At 38.3% G+C, this 20,726-nt stretch overlaps 1 protein-coding gene across 1 annotated transcript in view; it reads left to right on the top strand.

Moving 5' to 3' along the window:
* The window catches only part of AXDND1 (axonemal dynein light chain domain containing 1), a gene marked incomplete at its 5' end in the record, with an annotated part of 36,087 nt that extends 15,846 nt beyond the window's left edge, over positions 1-20,241 (top strand). Inside the window, 14 exons of the mRNA XM_083360266.1 lie at positions 1,112-1,213; positions 2,331-2,497; positions 4,813-4,891; positions 5,504-5,738; positions 6,614-6,830; positions 9,402-9,495; positions 10,417-10,625; positions 11,308-11,404; positions 13,162-13,272; positions 14,246-14,401; positions 16,075-16,212; positions 16,613-16,704; positions 18,334-18,482; positions 20,100-20,241. Of these exons, the coding sequence (XP_083216392.1) occupies positions 1,112-1,213; positions 2,331-2,497; positions 4,813-4,891; positions 5,504-5,738; positions 6,614-6,830; positions 9,402-9,495; positions 10,417-10,625; positions 11,308-11,404; positions 13,162-13,272; positions 14,246-14,401; positions 16,075-16,212; positions 16,613-16,704; positions 18,334-18,482; positions 20,100-20,188 (1,935 nt within the window). The 3' untranslated portion in view covers positions 20,189-20,241. The remainder of the gene's footprint in view (positions 1-1,111; positions 1,214-2,330; positions 2,498-4,812; positions 4,892-5,503; positions 5,739-6,613; positions 6,831-9,401; positions 9,496-10,416; positions 10,626-11,307; positions 11,405-13,161; positions 13,273-14,245; positions 14,402-16,074; positions 16,213-16,612; positions 16,705-18,333; positions 18,483-20,099) is intronic.
* Between the last annotated feature and the right edge of the window lie 485 nt (positions 20,242-20,726).

Raw genomic sequence — 20,726 nt, 5'->3', positions numbered from 1 at the left:
CATCTTCATAAATGACCTAGATGAGGGAATAGAAGGGGAACTCAACAAATTTGCAGATGACAGGAATAGCCATTACCCTAGGCTCAACATCCAGAGGGATCTTGACAGACTTGAACACTGGGTCCTATCTAACAAAATGAAATTAAACATAGAAAAAGGTAAAGTCTTACACTTAGGCAAGAAAAACCAAAAGTACACATATAGATTGGGTGAAACCAGGCTTAATAGCAGCAACTCTGAGAGGGATCTTGAAGTTTTAGTGGACAATCAATTAAATATGAGCCAACAGTGTGCGGCAGCAGCCGAAAAATCCAATGCAATCCTAAGTTGCTTTAACAGAGGGATTCAATGAGGATAATGTGAGGTACTAATACCACTCTATAAAGCCTTAGTAAGACAACAGCTAGAATACTGCAACAAATTTTGGTCTCCACACTATAAAAAAGATGTTGAGACTCTGTCTAGAAAAAGTGCAGAGAAGAGTAACAAAGATAATTAGGGAACTGGAGGCTAAAATATATGAAGAACGGTTACAGGAAATGGACATGGCTAGTCTAGTGAAGAGAAGGACAAGGGAGACATGATAGCAGTGTTCCAATATTTGAGGGGCTGTCACAGAGAGGAGGGGGTCAACCTAAATTCCAAAGCACTTGAAGGCCAGACGAGGAATAATGGATGGAAACTGATCAAGGAGAGATTCAACCTAGAACTAAGGAGAAATTTTCTGACAGTAAGAACAACCAACCAATGGAACAGACTGCCTTCAGATGTTGTTGGTGCTTCATCACTGGAGGCTTTCAAGAAGAGACTGGACTGCCACCTGTCAGAAATGGTATAGGGACTCCTGTTGGGTAGGGGGTTGGACTAGATGACCTACAAGGTCCCTTCCTATTCTGTTATTCTATTCTAAAACTGATCTGATTCAGTTAATCTATGATAATTGAGTAAGCACTATAAATATGCTATTTAACTAAGTTGCTGTCTTCAGCATACTTGCTTGGAATGTCCCTTTTGAACTTCTGATCAAAAACACATGGTGTTGACTATGTGGGTATAATATCATCTTCATCTAATTTTTCTCCTTCCAATCTCTTATAATATGTATTTTCAGGTAGTTGAAAAAAACAAGCTGATACTGGCTCGGAGAATGTATGACAGTGAAAAGGCTTGGATCAAAGGGATGAGGCACTTCATAATGCTATTGGCATCACAGGTACAGCCACTTGAGGATGTATTATCCATTAATGGGGGAAATGATGTAACTTATGATGAATCATATATAATTAAGGTTCATGAATAAAGTCTGTCTGTTTGTTAGCTTCCTTGCCTACACTCATTTTCCTGATTAGAGCAGCATACACATCTGAATAAGATTTACATCAAGATGCATATTGGTTTTTGCATGCAGGATAAGCTTTTTGACAGCTCCATATGTGGTATACCCTCTACTCTCTGTTAGTCAGGAATATCCCCATTTATTTACTGTAAAATGCCATTTGATGAGATCGGGATAGTGAACCAATGGTATCAGCTTTAAGAAGTGATATTGTGCTTATGCTCTCCAATCTATATAGCTTATTATACTAGAAGAAAATGGTACTGTATATTCAGCACCTTTCGTAGTACAGTATTAACTGATGAAAATTCAAACATTAGAAAGGGGAAAGCAATTTGCACTTTTGTCTCTCTGATACCAAAAAATAACTAAATTTGATAAAACCACATCAAATTATCTGCATTGTAAGCCAATCGAGCTACATCACTTCTAGCATAATATCAGAGTAGATAAATGAATCAAATATTATTTAAGGGTTAAATAATAAATATCAGTAAGTATAAAGTGCTACTGTGACTTGTATACATCTAGTATCTAATATCTGTAGACTAGAAAGTGTTTCAGTTGCTGGGTAGTCCAATTAATATTGTTTCTTAACTTTCTCATTTTATTTTGTTCAAGCAACCTTTTTCTTGAATATGTCACCTCACATACATTGCATAGATAAATTACATAATAAAATGGCAAAATAGCTAGAAATGGAAGACTGATGATAATGATTGTTTGTCCATATTTGAGCTATTATGAGCCAAAATTCTGTCCAATTTACTCCCGGATCATAGTGGGATGAACTGTGAGATTATGAAGATTTTGAAGTGACTTTTGAGTTGAGTGACAAAATCAAATCAAATCAATAATACATAAATAAATAAACTGTTCACAATGTAGTTGTAAATCATAAAATGGCTTTTTAAATGATTGCTTTGCCATTTATGGCTTAATAATATGATTTTCTCATGATACTCTTTCTCTTCTTTTCTTCCAACATACTTAGGATTCTATTGATCTTTCTAATCTACAGCGTTGGACACAGGAATTCCGGGAGCTTTTGAGAGATATTGATGTACAGGTGGAGCAGGTTGAAGAAACTACAAAAGAAAGGGCAAGAAGTATTCAGAATGGTTTGGCGGGTTGGCTCAATTACTTCCAAAAACATGTTCTGTGAGTTTGATCAATGTGTCTTTCATTCTTTGCTTTATGGCCTGACAATTATAATTCCAATCTTTAAGAAGGGAAAGAGAGATGAGAGATCAGCCTGCTCAACATAATCAGCAAACCTCATGCTAAGAACTTCCACAATAAACTTAAGGATTGGCAGGATCGGGGAAATATGATAGTAGAAGAGCAGATTGGTTTTAGAGAAAGTGGGGACAGGTGCAGTAGACCAAACATCAATGATGGTTCTACTGCGCTTGTTCAAAAAAAATTCAACCCACAATGTGTTATCATTTCATGCTGCCTTCATGGATCTTAAAGCAACTTTGGATTCTGCATCCAGGATCAAATTATGGTAGAAGCAGAAAGCCCTATCAGTTGACCATAGGCTTTTCCATTGATGCCCTGCACGGCAATACCACTCTTAAAGTCAAGTGCAATACGCAAAGGTTTCTCTCAAAGCCATTTAAAACTGAAAAGGAGGTAAAACAGGGATTTATTTCCCCTCCTTCTCTTCAATGCTTATATCAATGTTATGGTGAGATGTCCTAAACAGACATGTCAAGCTCGTGACGTCACATGACATCATGCAACGTATCAGGACGGTTTTGCCATTGCCGGCAATGGGGTGGGTGCGGCTTCCACGTGACACATCCGGTCCATGGGCCTGCAGTTTGGCATCCCTGTCCTAAACAATCTAAATTTCATTCTCTCTGAACTAGGGGATCTCTGCACTGTCCTGATGTTCTGTATAGACCAGGGGTAGGCAACCTTGACTCTTTTATGACTCGTGGACTTCAACTCCCAGAATTCCTGAGCTAGCATGGCTGGTTCAGGAATTCTGGGAGTTGAAGTCCACGAGTCATAAAAGAGCCAAGGTTGTCTACCACTGGTATAGACAATGCTGAGTTCTTTCCAGAACACCAATAAGCCTTAAAAGAGCTCTGTGAATGTTGATCCATTACTGCCAAAACCCAAGATTATGGCTTTTGCCAAAAAGGCTGAAGTTCCATATTTATTAATGGAAGCATTAATGGCCTTAAAATAGAACAAGCTTTAAATATTTAAAAAGGTGCCTGCCGTATACATTGTGTGACTCACAGAGGTTACAACAGCAAAGTATTAAAAACTAAATTGTAACAAAATCCATACAATAAAGTAATAGTATGAATAATTAAAGTAAATGACAAGAACCATTGCAAATACCCAGTGGCATTAACCCGACACTGAGCAATGTTAACTTTAGAAAGCCCTATGTATTAATTCTGTCCTGACTGCTGTACCAAAGAATATGAGAATTGGTGTCAGACCAATTGGGAGAAATTATTTCAAAACATGGAGGGCACTCCCTCTAAAAAATATTACTTTCAGGAACCGATGGACAGGCTATTTTTGCCTGGAAAAGACATTTCTGCATAAGCCAAGATGTGTAGATGTCTATCAACTAAAGTTTCTAAGAGTTTTGAAGTTAACACCATGTGGAGCACATTGTAATATTCTGTCCAAATAATGCTAAAACTGTGAGTTATTCCTAATAGGGCCTCCTTCTCCAGATATGAAAATGCTTCCTGTTCATCAAATGTGTGTATGTGTGAATGATGCAGGTGTAAGAGAGATTAGGGTAGTTCTAGACATGAACACTGTTTACATAAAACCCAAAGGAATTTGAATTTATTTATTTATTTATTAATTTTATTTGTATACCGCCCTTCTCCCGAAGGACTCAGGGCGGTGAACAAGGCAGAATTGAAGGTGTTGATGAAATTTGTCCGCCTTTATGTTAGAACTTTTAAGCTGTATGGACTTCAAGTCCCAGAATTCTGTCAGCTTTGCTTTGCTGACTGGAAAATTCTGAAAGTTGAAGTCCATACCACTTAACATTGCCAAAGTTGAGAAACCTGAACTATAAACTACCAAATGTGCTTTAGCCAGCATTTTGGGTGATACTAACTTGCATGTCCGGCAATCCCAGAAAATCAGGATACAGTTAGAAATTGCAATTGCCACTGGTAACTAGGTCATTAAATGAAGTGGTTACTAAGTGAAACTGCTACTGTACTTATGATCTTACTTCAGCTTTGCTTTGCTTAGAGACCTATGAAGATTGTAAATGCAAGGATTGGTCACAAAGTAACATCACCATTGTAACTGCAAATGGTCACTAAATGAGGAATATGTGTAGTTAAATAAACCATGATTCAGTTAACTACTGTGAAGTGAGCAATGTAAATACAATGCAGACTGCATGACACACATAAAGGTTTCAGAGTGATTTGTATTTTTGGCTACACATTTCCAACTTTCTATTCTTGCTTTTCCAGTGGAAAAGGAACTTACAGTTTTGAAAAGGGTGCTATTTTGCTAGAACAAATCCTTGTGGATCTCAAGGTTTGGGAAAAGGTAAGGATCTTCTTGCTTCATGTATTTAATTATAGGTTTCCCCTTAAGCAGGACTGCAATAAATAGAATCCCATTTATTAAAACTATTCCCATTAATTTCTTACAGTGCAAGGGGTCCTTCCGCAATGAGCTGCAGTGAGTCTGGGTAGTGAGGACAATCTCTGGGATTGAACTAAAAATGAGTTATTGTATTTTCATTTGTCAGGTCTCACAGCCCTTCAACTTTTCTCTACTTTTCCACCCCTGGGGTTGTTTTATTTTAGCTATCAATAAGGGAAGGTTGCATTTTAATGAGGATTAGGTATCTGGCAGATATTGGGTGCCTCCTACAACAAAAGAGGAAAATACTTGTTTAATTGGAGTAAGAGCAGAAAGTTCTGTATCTCACAATTTGCAAAGAGTAAGTAGGAAAAGTGAGCTTGTGTAAGCAGCTATGAATTTAAAAAATGTAGTTCAATCAAAGGACAACCATAGAGTTAAAAGTGTACCATATGATAGCTAATACTAAGCTATCCTAAGGTTATCAATTCAGGGAAGGAGAAAGCTGTAGTATCTTTTTTTTTAATGAAAAATCTTTCAGGCAACAAACACATTTATTGCTTTTTCTTTCAGATATTAAATGATGAATTGACTCAGTATGGGGGTGATATGCTTCTTTTGAGACAAGAGCCCCTCAAGACAGCAACCAAATTGCAGAAGCAGTGGGTTGATCTGGGGGTTGCTTTGCATGGCCGTCACAAAGATCTCCATGGCAGGAGGCCAGTTGAGTCAAAAATGCTGGAAGAAATCAATAAAAACTGCCAACGTCTCAATGAACAGTACTGTACAAGAATTAATGGGGAAAATGGTAAGAAATGGTCAGTATTTTTTAAAAGACTTTTTCAGACCTCGATACATTGTGCAGATGAGGATTTATTTAAAATTAAATCTAAAGATCAATATACAGCACAATTGACATGTAAAACCTTTTGAGTGAAACAAACCCAAAGCCATATAAATAAACAATAAAAAAAAACATTTGTGGCAATAGATGTTGGTAGCAGGTCTTTATGGAACACAAAGGTTGGATTGTTGGTTCCTATTCACTTGCTTGTTTGAAAAATATCCTCCAGGAAAAGCTAATTATTGATAAGAGTGTGTTGTTTCATGCCTTTTTGCCATTTGCTTGATTCATCCAAAAGAATATAACTAACTATAAAACTGAAGTTTAAAAATATGATACACTTTATGAATCTGGCTGCTACGAGAGACAAAATATATTTAACCCAGGACTTGGGTTTGGCTAGTCTAAAGAAAAGAAGAAATAGGGGAGAGATGATAGCAGTATTCCAGTACTTGAGGGGCTGCCACAAAGAAGAGGGGGTCATGTTATGCACCAAAGCACCAGAGGGAAGGACGAGAAACAATGGTTGGAAACTGATCAAAGAGAGAAGCAACCTGGAATTAAGGAGAAACTTCCTGACAGTGAGGACAATTAACCAGGGAAATAGCTTGCCTCCAGAAATCGTGGGCACTCCATCTCTGGAGACTTTTAAGAAGAGACTAGACAGTCACTTGTCTGAGATAATATAAGTTCTCCTGCTTGAGCAGGGGGCTGGACTAGAAGACCTCCAAGGTCCCTTCCAGCTCTATTCTATTATATTCTAAAATATTTTAGGAGGTAATTGCCTCTGTCCCGCTGCATTTCTTTATAGAGGTAAAGATATAATTTCTTTTCTACAGGATCTGCCAAAATCGTAATAACTTTAGTGAACAGTTTGGAAGAATGGACATTCAAATTGTTATCCAGCAAGCAGAAGAAAGGATTGTATGAAGCTGACTGGTTAATTTTTTTTCAAGCTGTTTCTGATTGGCAGGTCCAGTTGGAAGATCTGCTGAAAATTACTGGTACTTCTGAGACTCTTCAAGAACAAAAGCTTAGGACATTTACACCTTGCCAGTAAGCTACCATAACTTTTAGAGTTGTTTGTTTTTCTTCTCTTAGAGCATTTTTGTGACTGGCTGAATGTATTATTTTGATGAGTAACCTCATGAATTGTATATTTTGATACACATTTTATATGTTGTTTCTGTGAATTTTATGCACTACACCACATAAAACTCTGAAAATTTTATGCACTATGCTGCATAAGAAGAGCTGTGATGGTGCAGTGATTAGAATGCAGTATTGCAGGCTAATTCTGCTGACTGCCAGAGGTTAATTTACACTGGCTCAAGGTTGACTCAGCCTTCCATCCTTCCAAGGTCAGTAAAATGAGGACCCAGATTGTTGGGGGCAATATGCTGACTCTGTAAACCTCTTAGAGAAGACTGTAAAGCGGTATATAAGTCTAAGTGCTATTGCTATTTTCCTACACATAAGAAATAATAAAGACTTAATGCTTCGATTATTACAATATATTTTTTGTCAAGCAACTCTTGAAAATGTTCCAGAAATTGCAGCTAAAGTGTAATGGAAATATAAGCACTAAGCAGCAAATGCTGTTTTTAATGCGATGATACCTCTTTACTGAAATAGCAGCACTAGTTACTAGCTTCTTTCTGGGCCCAGTTCAAGGTGGTCATTATGGTATATAATGCCTTTCATGACTTAACCTCAGTGTCAGAATCCAATTATATCACATTTCATAAATGTATGTTTAGAATACTGGGCCTATCTTAGGGATTTTGCCATCTCTCCGAGGGGGGGAAGAGGATGGTTATTCAGATTGCAGTAGGCTGTTTTCAAAGACCAGGAAAGCTTTTGATCTGGGGGGAACAGAGGGGGAGAGAGAGATCTGGTTCGCATCTCCATTTGAAACTGAAAGGAAGAAGACAATAAACGCAAGAAGTTTTCCCTTTCCCACGAAAGGGCCTGACACCTACGTAACTGACCAAATGGACTCGGGGGGGGGGGGTTTGAAACGGGAATGCTTTATATAGTATTGAAATGTAACTCAATGTCAGATCCCGTCTTGTATTGCCACAACCGATCTCATCCTAGTAAACTTTTCCTTTTGGACAAACTTGGATCCAGGAGTTCTTATTTCCTAAGATGTGGATTGGGGTGGGTCCTGACACTCAGATTACTTTCCAGCTTCCACTCTCATAAACTCAACCACACCCATACATCCATACCCTTAGAGAGCTTTTAAGCAGGACACCTTTTACAAATCAGTTCATAGATACTTTAATTTCAATAGATAATTTTTGTTGTTCCATAGTGGGACTACACTATAGGTACTACGCTATTGCTATCCGAGCTAAGGATCTCCGTCCTTCCTTGTTACCGCTTAAAACTCTCTTCTGTCCAGAATGTGAAAGAATAAATACACGTCAAGGAAGCCCTCAGAATTTGGGGCTATCTGAACTGAGTCTTCATCAAATCCACAAAAAGATCTAGCAGGAGCTCCTTCATGACAGACAAAGAAGAGAATAATGAACGGAGCAACATTGTCGTTCCATATCTTGCAGGAATATCTGAAAAGCTCAGGAGGATTTCCAACCAACTCAACCTGCGTGCACACTTAAAGCCCAGGAGTACGTTAAGACCGAAGCTTTTCCACCCCAAGGACAAAACATCCAGACACAAACAGAGCAATCTGGTATATGCAGTGCAATGCAGCAAGACATCTGCAGACCTGTACCTTGGGGAAAACAAAACAACCACTTCACAAATGCATGGTACAACGCAGGAAAACCAAGTCATCAGGACAGGATTCAGCAGTCCATTTTGTATCTGGAAGAGAAGAGTCATTCATTTGAAGACAGCAAAATTCACATTCTGGAAAAGAGAGGACCACTGGTTTGAAAAGGGGCCAAAGAGACCCTCCATATTAAAACTGAACAACCCTCTCTCAACACAAAGGGAGTGAGTGGTACAACACTTCCTCTCTCCTGTTTACAATGCAGTCCTTTCAGCAGTCCTAAGTAGATTCCACACCCATTTACACTCATTCAGGTAATCCTGCAGATACAGATAAACCTCCAAGTGCCCTCAATCATTCTCAGAGAGCTAATGACCTGATGACCGCAAAGAATATAAATCCATCCATTCCCCACCATTCAGTCATAACTGAAGAAGCTTCTTGGATGGGAAGCAAAATGTTTTCAAAAAAACAAAACCCAAACAAACAAGAAAGCCCAGTTGGAAAAAGCACCTTTGGGACAACAATGATGATAATAGGCATATTAGCAGTACAATTATTTGTGAAGTCAGCAGTTGTCTTGCTGCAATTTTATGGTAAAGAAGTAATTCAGATAAATTAGCATTGATAGCAAAGGAAAGATTATTGTCAAGCTCGCTCCTTTTCCATCCTTCTGCTCTCCAAATTGGATTTTACATATATTTGTTCCTTGGAGATTATAACTTCAGTTTAAAGCGTGGGTGGTATTTTTTGCTTGGCACAGAATTAGGGGTGGTGGTGGTTTAGCCCACTTTGAATATTATTTTTGAAGATAGAAATATTTGGACTAAAAAGCGAAAGCTGACCCGGTATCTTAATTTGGTATCTCACTTGCTTCCATTAAGGGTGACACCTGCCGATGTCTTCAAGAAGATTCAGAATTGGCTCCTGACAACTACTAATAGTTCTGAAAGAGAAAATGCTCAGCTTTCTCTGGAGGTATGCGTGTTTATCAGGGGAAATGTTAACAACTGCCTATTCTTATTTCTCCCTTTGTCTCTTCCTGCCTGTCACTGCGTGTTTTCTTAGTTTTTAGTTTTGCCAGCTTCGCTCATTTCTAATTGTACATCTCTTTCTGCTCTGCACCTGTGTTATTATCTTATCATGTAACCATAGTGAATCCAGCTATGTCCAGCTATGTTATGGTTTCAGACTGTTTAATGACTGTTTCTCATTAAAAGTTTTACATAGAATATGCCTTGGATTTCCTTTCTTTGATATTCACCATGCAAATAAACCACAGTCCATCCTCCTCTGGTCGGAATGTTAATTGTTCCGCAACACAGCCATCCTGATGGAGAATATCTTTTTGGTGCTGAGGCTGTTGACCTCTGTTTCCCCTCCTTCTCTTCCTATGTTTCTTGCCTATTGTGGTGGTATGAGATGATTGGCTCTCCAAGGAGACTGGCATTGAAATTGGGTGACCAAAGAGCATGTGTTGGGTGGGCATGTCTTCAGTGGGTGGCTTATAGCAGCAGGGCACATCCTGCCCTGCCCCCAAAATTGCTTCAAAGCACTTTGGGATGGGCTGAATATTTAGCACAGCTTGTGCGGGCAGTATTAGTAAAAGCTTCTGAAATGGAACATGGGAAAACAGGCAGAGGCTGCCTTTATAAAGCCTCAGATTAGGGTCGAAAGTTAATAGTTAATAACTTTGCATCAGACGAAAAAGGACATGTGAGTTAGCTGTGTCTATATTTTGCCTTGCTTATATGATCGTTAACCTCCACTACCCCCAGGGTTCATTGATAGGAAGTAAATCAGTGGGAATTATTCACATGTAGATGAGCATGCCGGCCTGGTGACACTGTCACTAAATGTTTGTGTAACTTGAATCCTCATCAATTTATACTTTTGCAGTTGACTGATTTCCACAATGTTCTGAGCAAATGGATGGTCAACCTGCTGATGCACATGGTGCCAGAGCACACCTGTTCTGATACTATCCCTTTGAGTGACATTGAAGTATCAATGCAAGCAGAACGCAAGACGCTGAATATTTTGAAGCTTGAAAAAGAAGTAATGGGTCTGGTTGCTCAGATGAGCCAGTTTTCCTCTTATCTAGTCAGGTACTATAAATTCTCCTCAGATTTATAGCATCTACCTCCATGAAGGAATAGCAGTATGAGGCCTGTGATAGATATACAGTAAGTGTGTGCTACACTTCTTGCTATCTTTGGCAATAGTAGTACCTGCCTCTCAAATCTGCCAGAGGATGAGTGCAGCTACATTATATTTTGTATAGATCAGGAGCCAGCAGTCTTTTTGTATTTTTTTTTTAAATTACATTTACAATGATCAAATTTCAGGATCTTTAGTTAGGAATGAGTGGTGGTACTTTTAATATTAACCCATGTATTAGGTAAATTGTATTAGTGGTGTAACAAAATTGTTTCATTTTGTGCTGAAGGTTGATGGGAAATTTTGCTTCTATGCTCAATTTTAGAGATCATAAATGCACAGCCACAGTTTCCTATAGTTCATAGGACCTTTTCTGGCTCTCATTTATTGCACCATCACTTCCTACCTTAAGAGTTGAGACCCAGTATAGCTAAAAGAAATCCTATTTGAATTCCATTTTTTGAATTACGCAAGATGGAAATTTTTCTTGTGCAGAACTTTCAGAGCCTTAATTTAGTTCAATATCCTGATCCCTGGATCTAGACTAATTAGATTTTTCCTTAATTAGTGTGGTATTTTTATGGTGATTTAAAACACTCTTATAAGTTAGGTAATGTTATCCATTTCTAGTTGCTGCAAAGAAATGGTTTCAGTTACAACTCGTAAGAAACTGGCTACTTCTGACCCTGATGCAGAATATGAATTGCAACAGTTAGAGAAGATCAAGGTAAAAACAACAACAACTATGCTGTGTTTCCTTGGTTCAGTCCTATCCTTGATCTCCATGAATTTTTTAGTCCTAGAATTCTGTATGGTTTCTCTTATATTTGTGCTCTCCATTTTAGAAGAGATCATTAGTTCATATCTAGAAGTCTTAAGAATATTTATTTAAGTCTTGGGGCTTGGTGGCGCAGTGGGCTAATGCCTCCTTAAGTAACACCAGCTGCCTGCAATTAGTGCAGGTTCGAGTCCCACCAGGCTCAAGGTTGACTCAGCCTTCCATCCTTCCGAGGTAGGTAAAATGAGGACCCAGATTGTTGGGGGCAATTAAGCTGACTTTGTAATAATGCCGCTTGGGGTGTGTGTGAAAGCCCTAATAAGCAGGCATATACATAGAATGAAGGCTACTGCTAAGCTTGTAAGCCGCCCTGAGTCTTCGGAGAAGGGCGGGATATAAATGGAATTAAAAAAAAATTTAAAAAATTTTTCAATAATTTTACTGAGAATTATATCAAACAAGTAGAATTAATGCAACCCATTACAAAAATATATTGAAATAAAAATGATGAAAAATTGTTATTTTTAACGTATTTAAAAATATAAAATTAAGAAGTGCAGATAAAAAGAAAACAAAGCAAAAAGGGAAAAAGGAAGAAAACAGAAAAAGGAAATAATTCAGTTCACTCTTTTGATTTATTTCCATCTCTTTCTTGTGGGTTGTAGTTTTTAAATCTGCCATAAAGTTGATTTCACTTTAATTCAATGGGGTTTATTCCTCTTCAATAGTACCTTCTGATCCCATTATAGTCCTAATAACTGGAAAATCTGTTGGATCCCAAAATCAAATATCTGGTGCCATTATATTGTCCAACCTTGAATTTTTTTCCAGTCAGAATGTAAAGAAAAGATTTTTTCCCCGTAAAAAAGGATCATTTAAATTCATTTCAAAGTCTTTCTTTAATTTAAACTCATTTGAATCCTTTCATTTAAATTTTTTCCAAAATCAGCACTGTAATCTCCCTTTTGCTATATATTGATAAAAAAGAAAATTCATATAAAACTTCAACCATGTAACTTCCTTTTAAAAGGATTGAAGAGAAATTCACCCACTGAGTATCAAACTTGCAGTTCTGAAGGTTTTTCAGCCTTTAATTAATCTTTGATTAAATCAATCTTTTTCAATCCTTAACAAACTACAAAGTAATTAAACTATGAGGTTTGAGCAAACTATGAGTTGATAAAAGGTTTTATTAACAACACATGGGTGTTACAAGCAGCTGCAAAAAATACTATCAGTTGTGCAATCTACTCACAAAAAACAGCCCTCCCAAATATATATGGATATTTTCAAAACCTCTCCTTAATCCAGAGACAATTTTGACTGTTTGGATCCAGCATCCAACTACCTGTTCAATTATAATGTCTCCTGCAATTCCACAGACTACAACTATTCCTTATTTATTCTCATATTTCTAGAAAACTGACACTCAAATTAATGGGCCATCAATAAATCAATGGATTGGAACCAATATACCACCCAGTCAGGTGCTTCATTCAAATTATACACAATAAGCAGATAAAGTAGACAAATCAAAACGTACAACATAATTTTCAACAATTAATTGCTATAACTGACAACTTCTCAGGAATTTCCTGAGGGGGATCCTGGATGTCCCAAAGAGAAATAGAGGGTACCAAATGACTTTTGTTTGAATTGTCTTGAAAATCACCAAAATATATTCTTTCTTTCTTTCTTTTTTTCAGACAGAGTGTCTGGATTGGATTGATACATGCAACCTTCTTTTATCTGAAATGAAGTATTCTCCCACCAAGTTAATTGGCCAAGAGCAGCTCATACATTACTTTGGATCAGAGGTAGTGAAATATGCAAATGAGAGAAAAAGAGTTAAATTTGCAATTTACTTTTTAATTGCAACACTGTTATCTTTCTTTAAGATGGGACGACCATATTTTTAGCTACAAGGGTGAGGACATTTCCAAATTAGGGGCCATCAATACACCCATCCATCTTACAACATACTCTATGTTCTATACATCCGCAAATACTCCTCCTTGGAGTATATATAGTTGATTACCATCAGCAGGGAATAGCAGAATAAATATAACTATGCATGCAGTAAAACTACCCAGGAACAACTCAGTGTCAGAACCCACCCCAACCCACATCTTAGGAAAGAAGAACTCTTGAAGACAGGATTGTCCAAACAGGAACTTTTACTAAAACGTGGTTGACAGTGGATAATCTAGACAGGATCTGGAAGCTGTCTCACAGATCGATACTTTTAAAGTGTCCCCGAGTAAAACCCCTCCCCTCAGTCCATTTGGTCAGTACAGGATCAGTCAAGTTTCAGGTATCAAAACTCCTCGTGGGAAAAGAGAGCCCCAGTACATTTGCAACATTATTACTTCCTCCCCTTCACATTCCCCTCAGAGATACAAACCAGAATTCCCCCCCACCTTTCTTTGTTCTTCTTAGTTCAGAAGGTTTCCTGTGATGGCCTCCAGGCAGGCTGAATAAACAACCCTTGCGTCTAAAGGGATAGAGATGGCCAATTAACATCCTGTCTTCTTTTTCTCTCCTTGGGAGTGGCAGAATCCAGTAAGGGGGTGAGATTTAGGTTTGCCCAGATAAGGAGTTAGGAATGAAATATAACTAGATTGTGACACTCAGTAAGGCACTGGCCAGGAACATTGTTTCTGAAAAGTTTTACATTAACCAAAGGATGGCCTTCAAGAACCTGAGAAAACCGAAATCTAGAAAAGTACCAATGAGAACAAAATCTCCGAATGGATTTTCTGGTTACCAGCCTTTCTCTGCTACCTTAAGGTTTTTCAATCAAAACGAAAACTTCCCCCTCACCCTGAGCATACCCTGGAGAGCACTTCTTCCACTCAAGCAGAAGAAACTCTTGTTGAAATCAAGAAAGTGGAGGAAGCAGGTTCTGAGCAAAGCCCAGAAAAGGAGCCCATACTGGAAATACAGGTGACTAGTTCCACTGGAATGTTAGCGCAACTTTTTTTTAAAAGCAAAGTTCTTTTTCTTAGCCAGATTGGAATATTTATTTATTTTATTTTATTTTATTATATTTATATACCGCCCTTTCCCTGAGGACTCAGGGCGGTTTACAGGGAATTAAAAATCAAAACATACAAAAGTTAAAAACCAGTTAAAATATATTAAATTCACCCTGTACATTTAAAAACCCCAGTTAAAATTTTCTCCTCAGCCTGGGCCCGAGAGCTCGAAGAGCCAGGTCTTCAGGCCCCGGCGGAATGATCGGAGGTCGGGGGCAGTCCTCAGCTCCACCGGCAGCTGGTTCCAGAGGGCAGGCGCTCCCACAGAGAAGGCCCTATCCCTGGGTGTCACCCGCCGGCAATCTCTCACCGGCGGAACCCTGAGCAGACCCTCCCTGTGGGAGCGCACTGGGCGAAGGGCGTTTGATGCCGGCAGCAGGTGTTCCCTCAAATATCCCGGACCCAGGCCATGTAGGGCTTTATAGGTGATAACCAGCACCTTGAATTTCACCTTGAATTTCACAATATAATTAAATAACGGAAGTAAAGCCTGCCAGATAACTTGTGCTTAATGACCTAAGGCGGTATCGATTTTAAAATTTATCTAAAATCCATAAAAAAATTATCTGCTTTTCAAAGTAGATGAAACGTGCTGCTCTGCATTTCATGATGGAAGCAAAGTTATATATACTGCTAAGCTTGTAAGCCGCCCTGAGTCTTCGGAGAAGGGCGGGATATAAATGGAATTAAAATAAAAATTAAAAATTAAAAATTATATATCTGATAAGAATTCATCGCTCAGAGAAGCTTGAGAAACTCAGGTTCCATTGAGAGATGTAAAAGTAGTTGACACTAATAGCAGTTCTAAAACTTCATATTGCTGCTGCTGACATATGAACAAGGCTGATTGTATGTCACATAAGCATTTCCTATATGATCATTTTCCTGTAAATACAATCAGATTCTAAGATGCAGTTACATTGCCATTAATATCACTGTGTTAATACTTTGCACAGCTCAGTGATTTTTCTGTGGCTAATCTAAATGTTAATTTGGATGTGTTCGCAATCCAAAACTGTTGCTTGTCATTTCTTTGAGAAAACTTGCAAAAGTTTTTGAAAAGCCTAAGAGAGGGAAAGAGGTGTTTTAAATATAGTTTGGAATAGTCTTGAATAAGCAAGGCCATATATTATACAGTAAGTTGTAGCTTTATTGTGAGTATTCAAAAAAGAAAACCCCTTTCATCAAGTATATGGGCAGAGTTCCTGCTTTAGGGGAAAAAAATCATCACTGTATTGCATTGTCATCCAGATTTGATTTTAAATGGCATAACTTGCTCAGAGTGGGAATAGTAAGTAATAGCCTAGTAAGGAGCTCTTTTTTGATAGGTGGATAATTGTTTTCAAAGGCAAATTGGTAACCTAAATAAGATTGAAAACATAAATCCCAAATCTTAGGCTACTTCTTTAGGAGCATAATTTTTCCCCCAAATTACAGTACTTTTGATTCTCCTAAAATTATCCTAATAATCTCCTAATTATTATGATTTTTGTATACAAAATCTGACCTTCTATGAAGAGTTTGGCTTTCCAAGAAAGAGACAAATATTACACTGCCTGTTTTTTTCCTTTTTCTGCGCAGAAAAAGCCATCTGTACCTGGCACTAGCAGTGAAATTCCAGATGAAAGCCCTGAGACTGATTATCAAATGAGATACATTGCCCACGATGCTAATGTGCATTGCAAAAACTTGACCACCGAAAAAATTACAGTTTCAGGGGTATGTATTTATGACTCTCTGCTATGCAAGTTCTTTAAGGATATTAACATGTGAAATGAGCATCTGGATCTAACCCAATTGGAAGATTTTCTGCACAGCCCCCGCTGAAAGTAATGGAAACTATATGAAATCATGGTGGTGCTCTTGTGCAGCTTCTAATCTTTTAAACTGGATTTCTACATGAGAAATGACATGGAGAGTGTTAATGAGACCAGCTTCTTTAGAACTTTTCTGCCTTAGGCAACTAAATTTTTTGATCACAGGTGGACAATAGTTAACGTCGCTAACTTCATACTTGCTCTTTTATTTCAGTGGTCCTAACACTCCATGTAATCTTTGTGCCAAGGCAGTATGTCACTTTCTTTTGCTTGTCATAAAGTACTTGTTCCTTTAATTCTAGAGAGAATTGTATGCCAGCCAGCCAACCACTGAATTCTCTAAAAAGGAATTTCAGATATTAGCTTCATTAGAAATTCTGGAGGAACGGCTCATGTAAGTACAAAAAGGTGATCAAGGGCGATATAGACTTGCCCAGGCTTACTGTTGCCATAGAAATGTTTGATAAAGCTGAGAATCAGACACTTCAAGGTTGCCTTTCTCTACATGTCTATTAATACACATTCCTCCTACGTTTCCTATTCTGCTATCACACTCCCATTGCTCTGAGAATTTACTTTTCTCGCAGATTTAAACCTGTTTGGTGGTATGTTTTAGGTCAGCCCTTTAGAACATTATGGGAAGAACGGTGGGGTGAGGGCTGCCTTCAAGTCAGTCTGGACAAAACCCTGCAGTTTTCTTGGCAAAGTTTTTAGGAAGGGTTTTGCCTGCTTCCTAGGGCTGAGAAAAAGTGACGGGCTGAAACTCACCCAGCTGGCATTGTGCCTAAGACAGGGCTAGAATTCACAAGTTTCCCAACTTCTAGCCTTAACCACTACAACAAACTGGTTTTCCAACATAGTGGAGATTTTCCAATATATTTTCCAACATAGTGCCTTCCTTATGTATTAACACAGAATTCTAGGAGTTGAGGAAAATTTCAGGAAATGTCCTCCTGAAGTTCTTTCCAAAGGTTCGTCATTGTGGCAACACAAAACTAATGGAAGGAGGATAAAGAAACATTCATTCCAAACAATATATATGTACCATGGAAGAGCTATAAGCTGGATGCTAATACTCTAGAGCCCGTGGGCCAGTTTTATCATACAAAGTTCACGCCCACCCCAGCGCCGGCAATGCAAAAACAGTCGCGATATGTCACGAGTCACGTGATGTGGAGAGTTTGACACCCGTGCTCTAGAGGAGATAGGGAAGATTGATTGTAGATATTGCAACTGCACTAGATTCACACAGAAAAGGAATGGTTATAATAACTTTACAGCTGGGGAGCAGGGCATTGTAGGCATCCCCCCTGGAATACAATCACCCCAGTAAGCTACAGGAGAAATAGAGATTCCTGATCTGATCGTGAGTCTTGTCCATTTCCAAGATATTTTTTTTCTTTTCTAAGAGAAATTATATGAGAAGAATGTTTATAAATCAAAATGCCTTTTGCATTACTGCATGCAGTCTGCATTAGAAAGGGCCCGCCCCCAGCTGACAAAAAAGACATCTGAAAATCCTCATAATGTCTCTTGAATATTCTACAGCACAACGCACTGAAATAAGTTTCAATTAGATTTACGTGCAAAAATGTTCTTAGAGTTTCTATAAATTAGATTAGCAATGCATGATAATCATGTACGGTACATCTTAAATCCATCTTTGCCTCTGTCAGATATGAACTGGGCTAGGCAGGAGAAGGTAGGAAAATTCTACTCAGTTTATCTCTTTAAGCCATTTTTCCTCAGCCTACTTTGTTACTTGAAATGAGCCGGAGAGAGAGAAAACTTTTAAATAAAGTATTCATCTTTGTGAGAAGCAGGCTTCCATTATTCTCATCCACATGGCAAATACATGCTTAAGGGTATGTTCATGTCTTGCTTGGCCATTTTTCAGACAAAAAAAAATGTCTTGGACTGGCCTTGATGCCTCCCATTCTGATTGAGTTTCCATTAATTTTACCTAGTTGGTCTTTATACTTGGTATATTAACTCCTTGCTATCTTGGCTTCTTTTCTTTTAGAGATGCTGAGAAACGAGCCCAGGAGGCTGAGGAAAAATCAGAAGCCCTTCATGAGGAGTTGGAGGAAGCTCTGAGAAAACTCCAGGATATGGAAGATGAGGAACCAGATGTTAAAGATTTTGGCAAAAAGGCAGAAAAATCTGAAGCAGGTACGATTAAAACCTCAAAGATGGCATTTTAAATTTCTAAAAGAAATACAAACCATTTAATACATGCCTCTTTTAGGCCTTCAAAACCTCTGAGGTTTGTGGCCAAATACATCTGTAAGGCAATAGCTTGGAGATGGCATAATGAGTTATTGTGATAATTTCTGGTGTATATACTTTTATGATGTATATGGAAGGACTCACTGGAGAAGAGCCTCATGCTGGGAAAGATTGAGGGCAATAGAAGAAGGGCAAGACAGAGAATGAGGTGGCTGGATGGAGTCACTGAAGCAGTAGGCGTGAGCCTAAATGGACTCCAGAAGATGGTAGAGGACAGGAAGGCCTGGAGGAACGTCGTCCATAGGGTCACAATGGGTCGGATACGACTTTGCAACTAACAACAAATTTTAGAATTGAGATTCAACTGAAATAGATTGCATGAAATAGTTTTAAAAGCTAATATGAGAATATCGAAAATGTTTTATTTTACTCCCATCTTTTTGGATATATTACGTCGTTTGTTTTAGCCATAGTTTGCTGAATAATGATTAGAATCACACACAATTGCAGAGCTCTGTGACATGGCCTACAATTCAAATAACTGTCAGACAACATTATGGGAAAACATGATGGGTTAGAGTGATAAGTGAATCTTGTGTCTCTATGTTCCCCATCAAATAAGGCCTCTTTGAAGGGCTGGAATAATTTTACAGGCTTAAGTAGGAAAAAAAAACATCAGGTACATTTCTTCCTACTTCTGTTTTTGCTTTGTCCTGGGCTTGTGCTTTTTTTTTAATTTCTCCTCCCCTCACAGCCAAGCTTTCAGGCAGTGAGACTGGATGTACTTCTATTCTGGGGATAAAGCTTACTCCTAAGGAGGCAGGTGTTTTCTGTTCACCATTCATGTTTTACACCAACACCAATAACAACCACATTATTCAGCAAAAAACGAAGAGGTATGTTCATTCCACAAGATGCTTTCGACCTCTCCTTCCCAAATCATGTGCTCCGTTTTAGAATACATACCTTCAGCCCATTTCATCTGGTTATACTGTACTGTCAGATGTAACTTGTAAATGTTACCTAATGTATGGAGAAAGGAGTAAAGATGTACTGGTGACGCACCCCATAAAAAGCTTCAGGCAAATCACAGAGACAAAATAATATTTTGAGTATATCGATATTAAACATCTAAATCAATAAAGGGCTCACAGCCACTGGCTCTTACAGTGATTTATTGGTAGTCCTTGATTTTTGACCTCAGTTGGGACCAGGATTTGTTGCTAAGCAAGATGGTAAGTAACGGTTGATTTTACAAACTTTTTTGCCACATTTAAGCGAATCAATGCAGTTGTTAAACGAATCCAGCTTCCTTCATTGACTTTGTGGGAAGCTGGATGGGAAGGTGGAAAATTGTGACCAAAGGATCCTTGCCTCTGCTTCCTTTTTTTTCAATTGACTTTTTTAAAAAAAAAAAACTTGGGGACTGCGGGTATGCCACCCTTGTGCACTTTTATAGCTCATTAAGAGATCTGCGCAGATGGACAGCTATGGACTATCCAATCTTTCTTTCCCCTGCTATAAGGATTATTTAATACTTCCAATTATCTTCTATTGCAGAAATCTCTCACAAGAAATCATCTGATAAAGCTGGTCATTCTAAAGCATCCACTCCCCGACCTAAGAAATCCCCTAAACCCAAGCGCTGAAGAAGAGTGTGGCTGCAAGAAATCCTTTGGCTCCTGATAGTTGTTACAGTATAATTTTGGCCACAGTGTGAGCACTGCCCATCCCTGAAATAAAAAAAATTACAATTGCAATTCTTCTGGTTGTATTAATAAGCTACAGGGACAGGAGTTAAATGAAGATTCTGAAATTGTTTCTCATCTTTATTTATTTAGAAAATCATCAACATCTAATTTAGCCTTGTTCTGTCATTTTTAGATGCATGCCTACAGAAAGTGCAAATTGGGTTAAGAATATCTTCTGGGCAGCTTTTATTATGCCCGGTTTGCATTATATAATAGATGTTTTGTAGTATCTTATAGAATGCAGGATGCAGTATCATGTTTTGCACAATCTCTTTGCCTTTCTCAAAGCCTCTTGAGAGGGGTATCAGCACTGCATCCCACCAGCCTTGTTTTGGGAAGATGGCCTTGAAAAATTAGGGGAAATGAGGCTTTTTAGGAAAAGAAAAAAAAGGAACGCATTCATTCACGAGCCAGAAAACTGTCATTTCCATTCTGC

This window comes from Vipera ursinii (genome assembly GCF_947247035.1).
Source record: "Vipera ursinii genome assembly, chromosome: 3".
Taxonomy (NCBI): Eukaryota; Metazoa; Chordata; class Lepidosauria; order Squamata; family Viperidae; genus Vipera; species Vipera ursinii.
The sequence above is the reverse complement of the archived record's forward strand: the minus strand, read 5'-3'. Positions and strand labels throughout refer to the sequence as shown.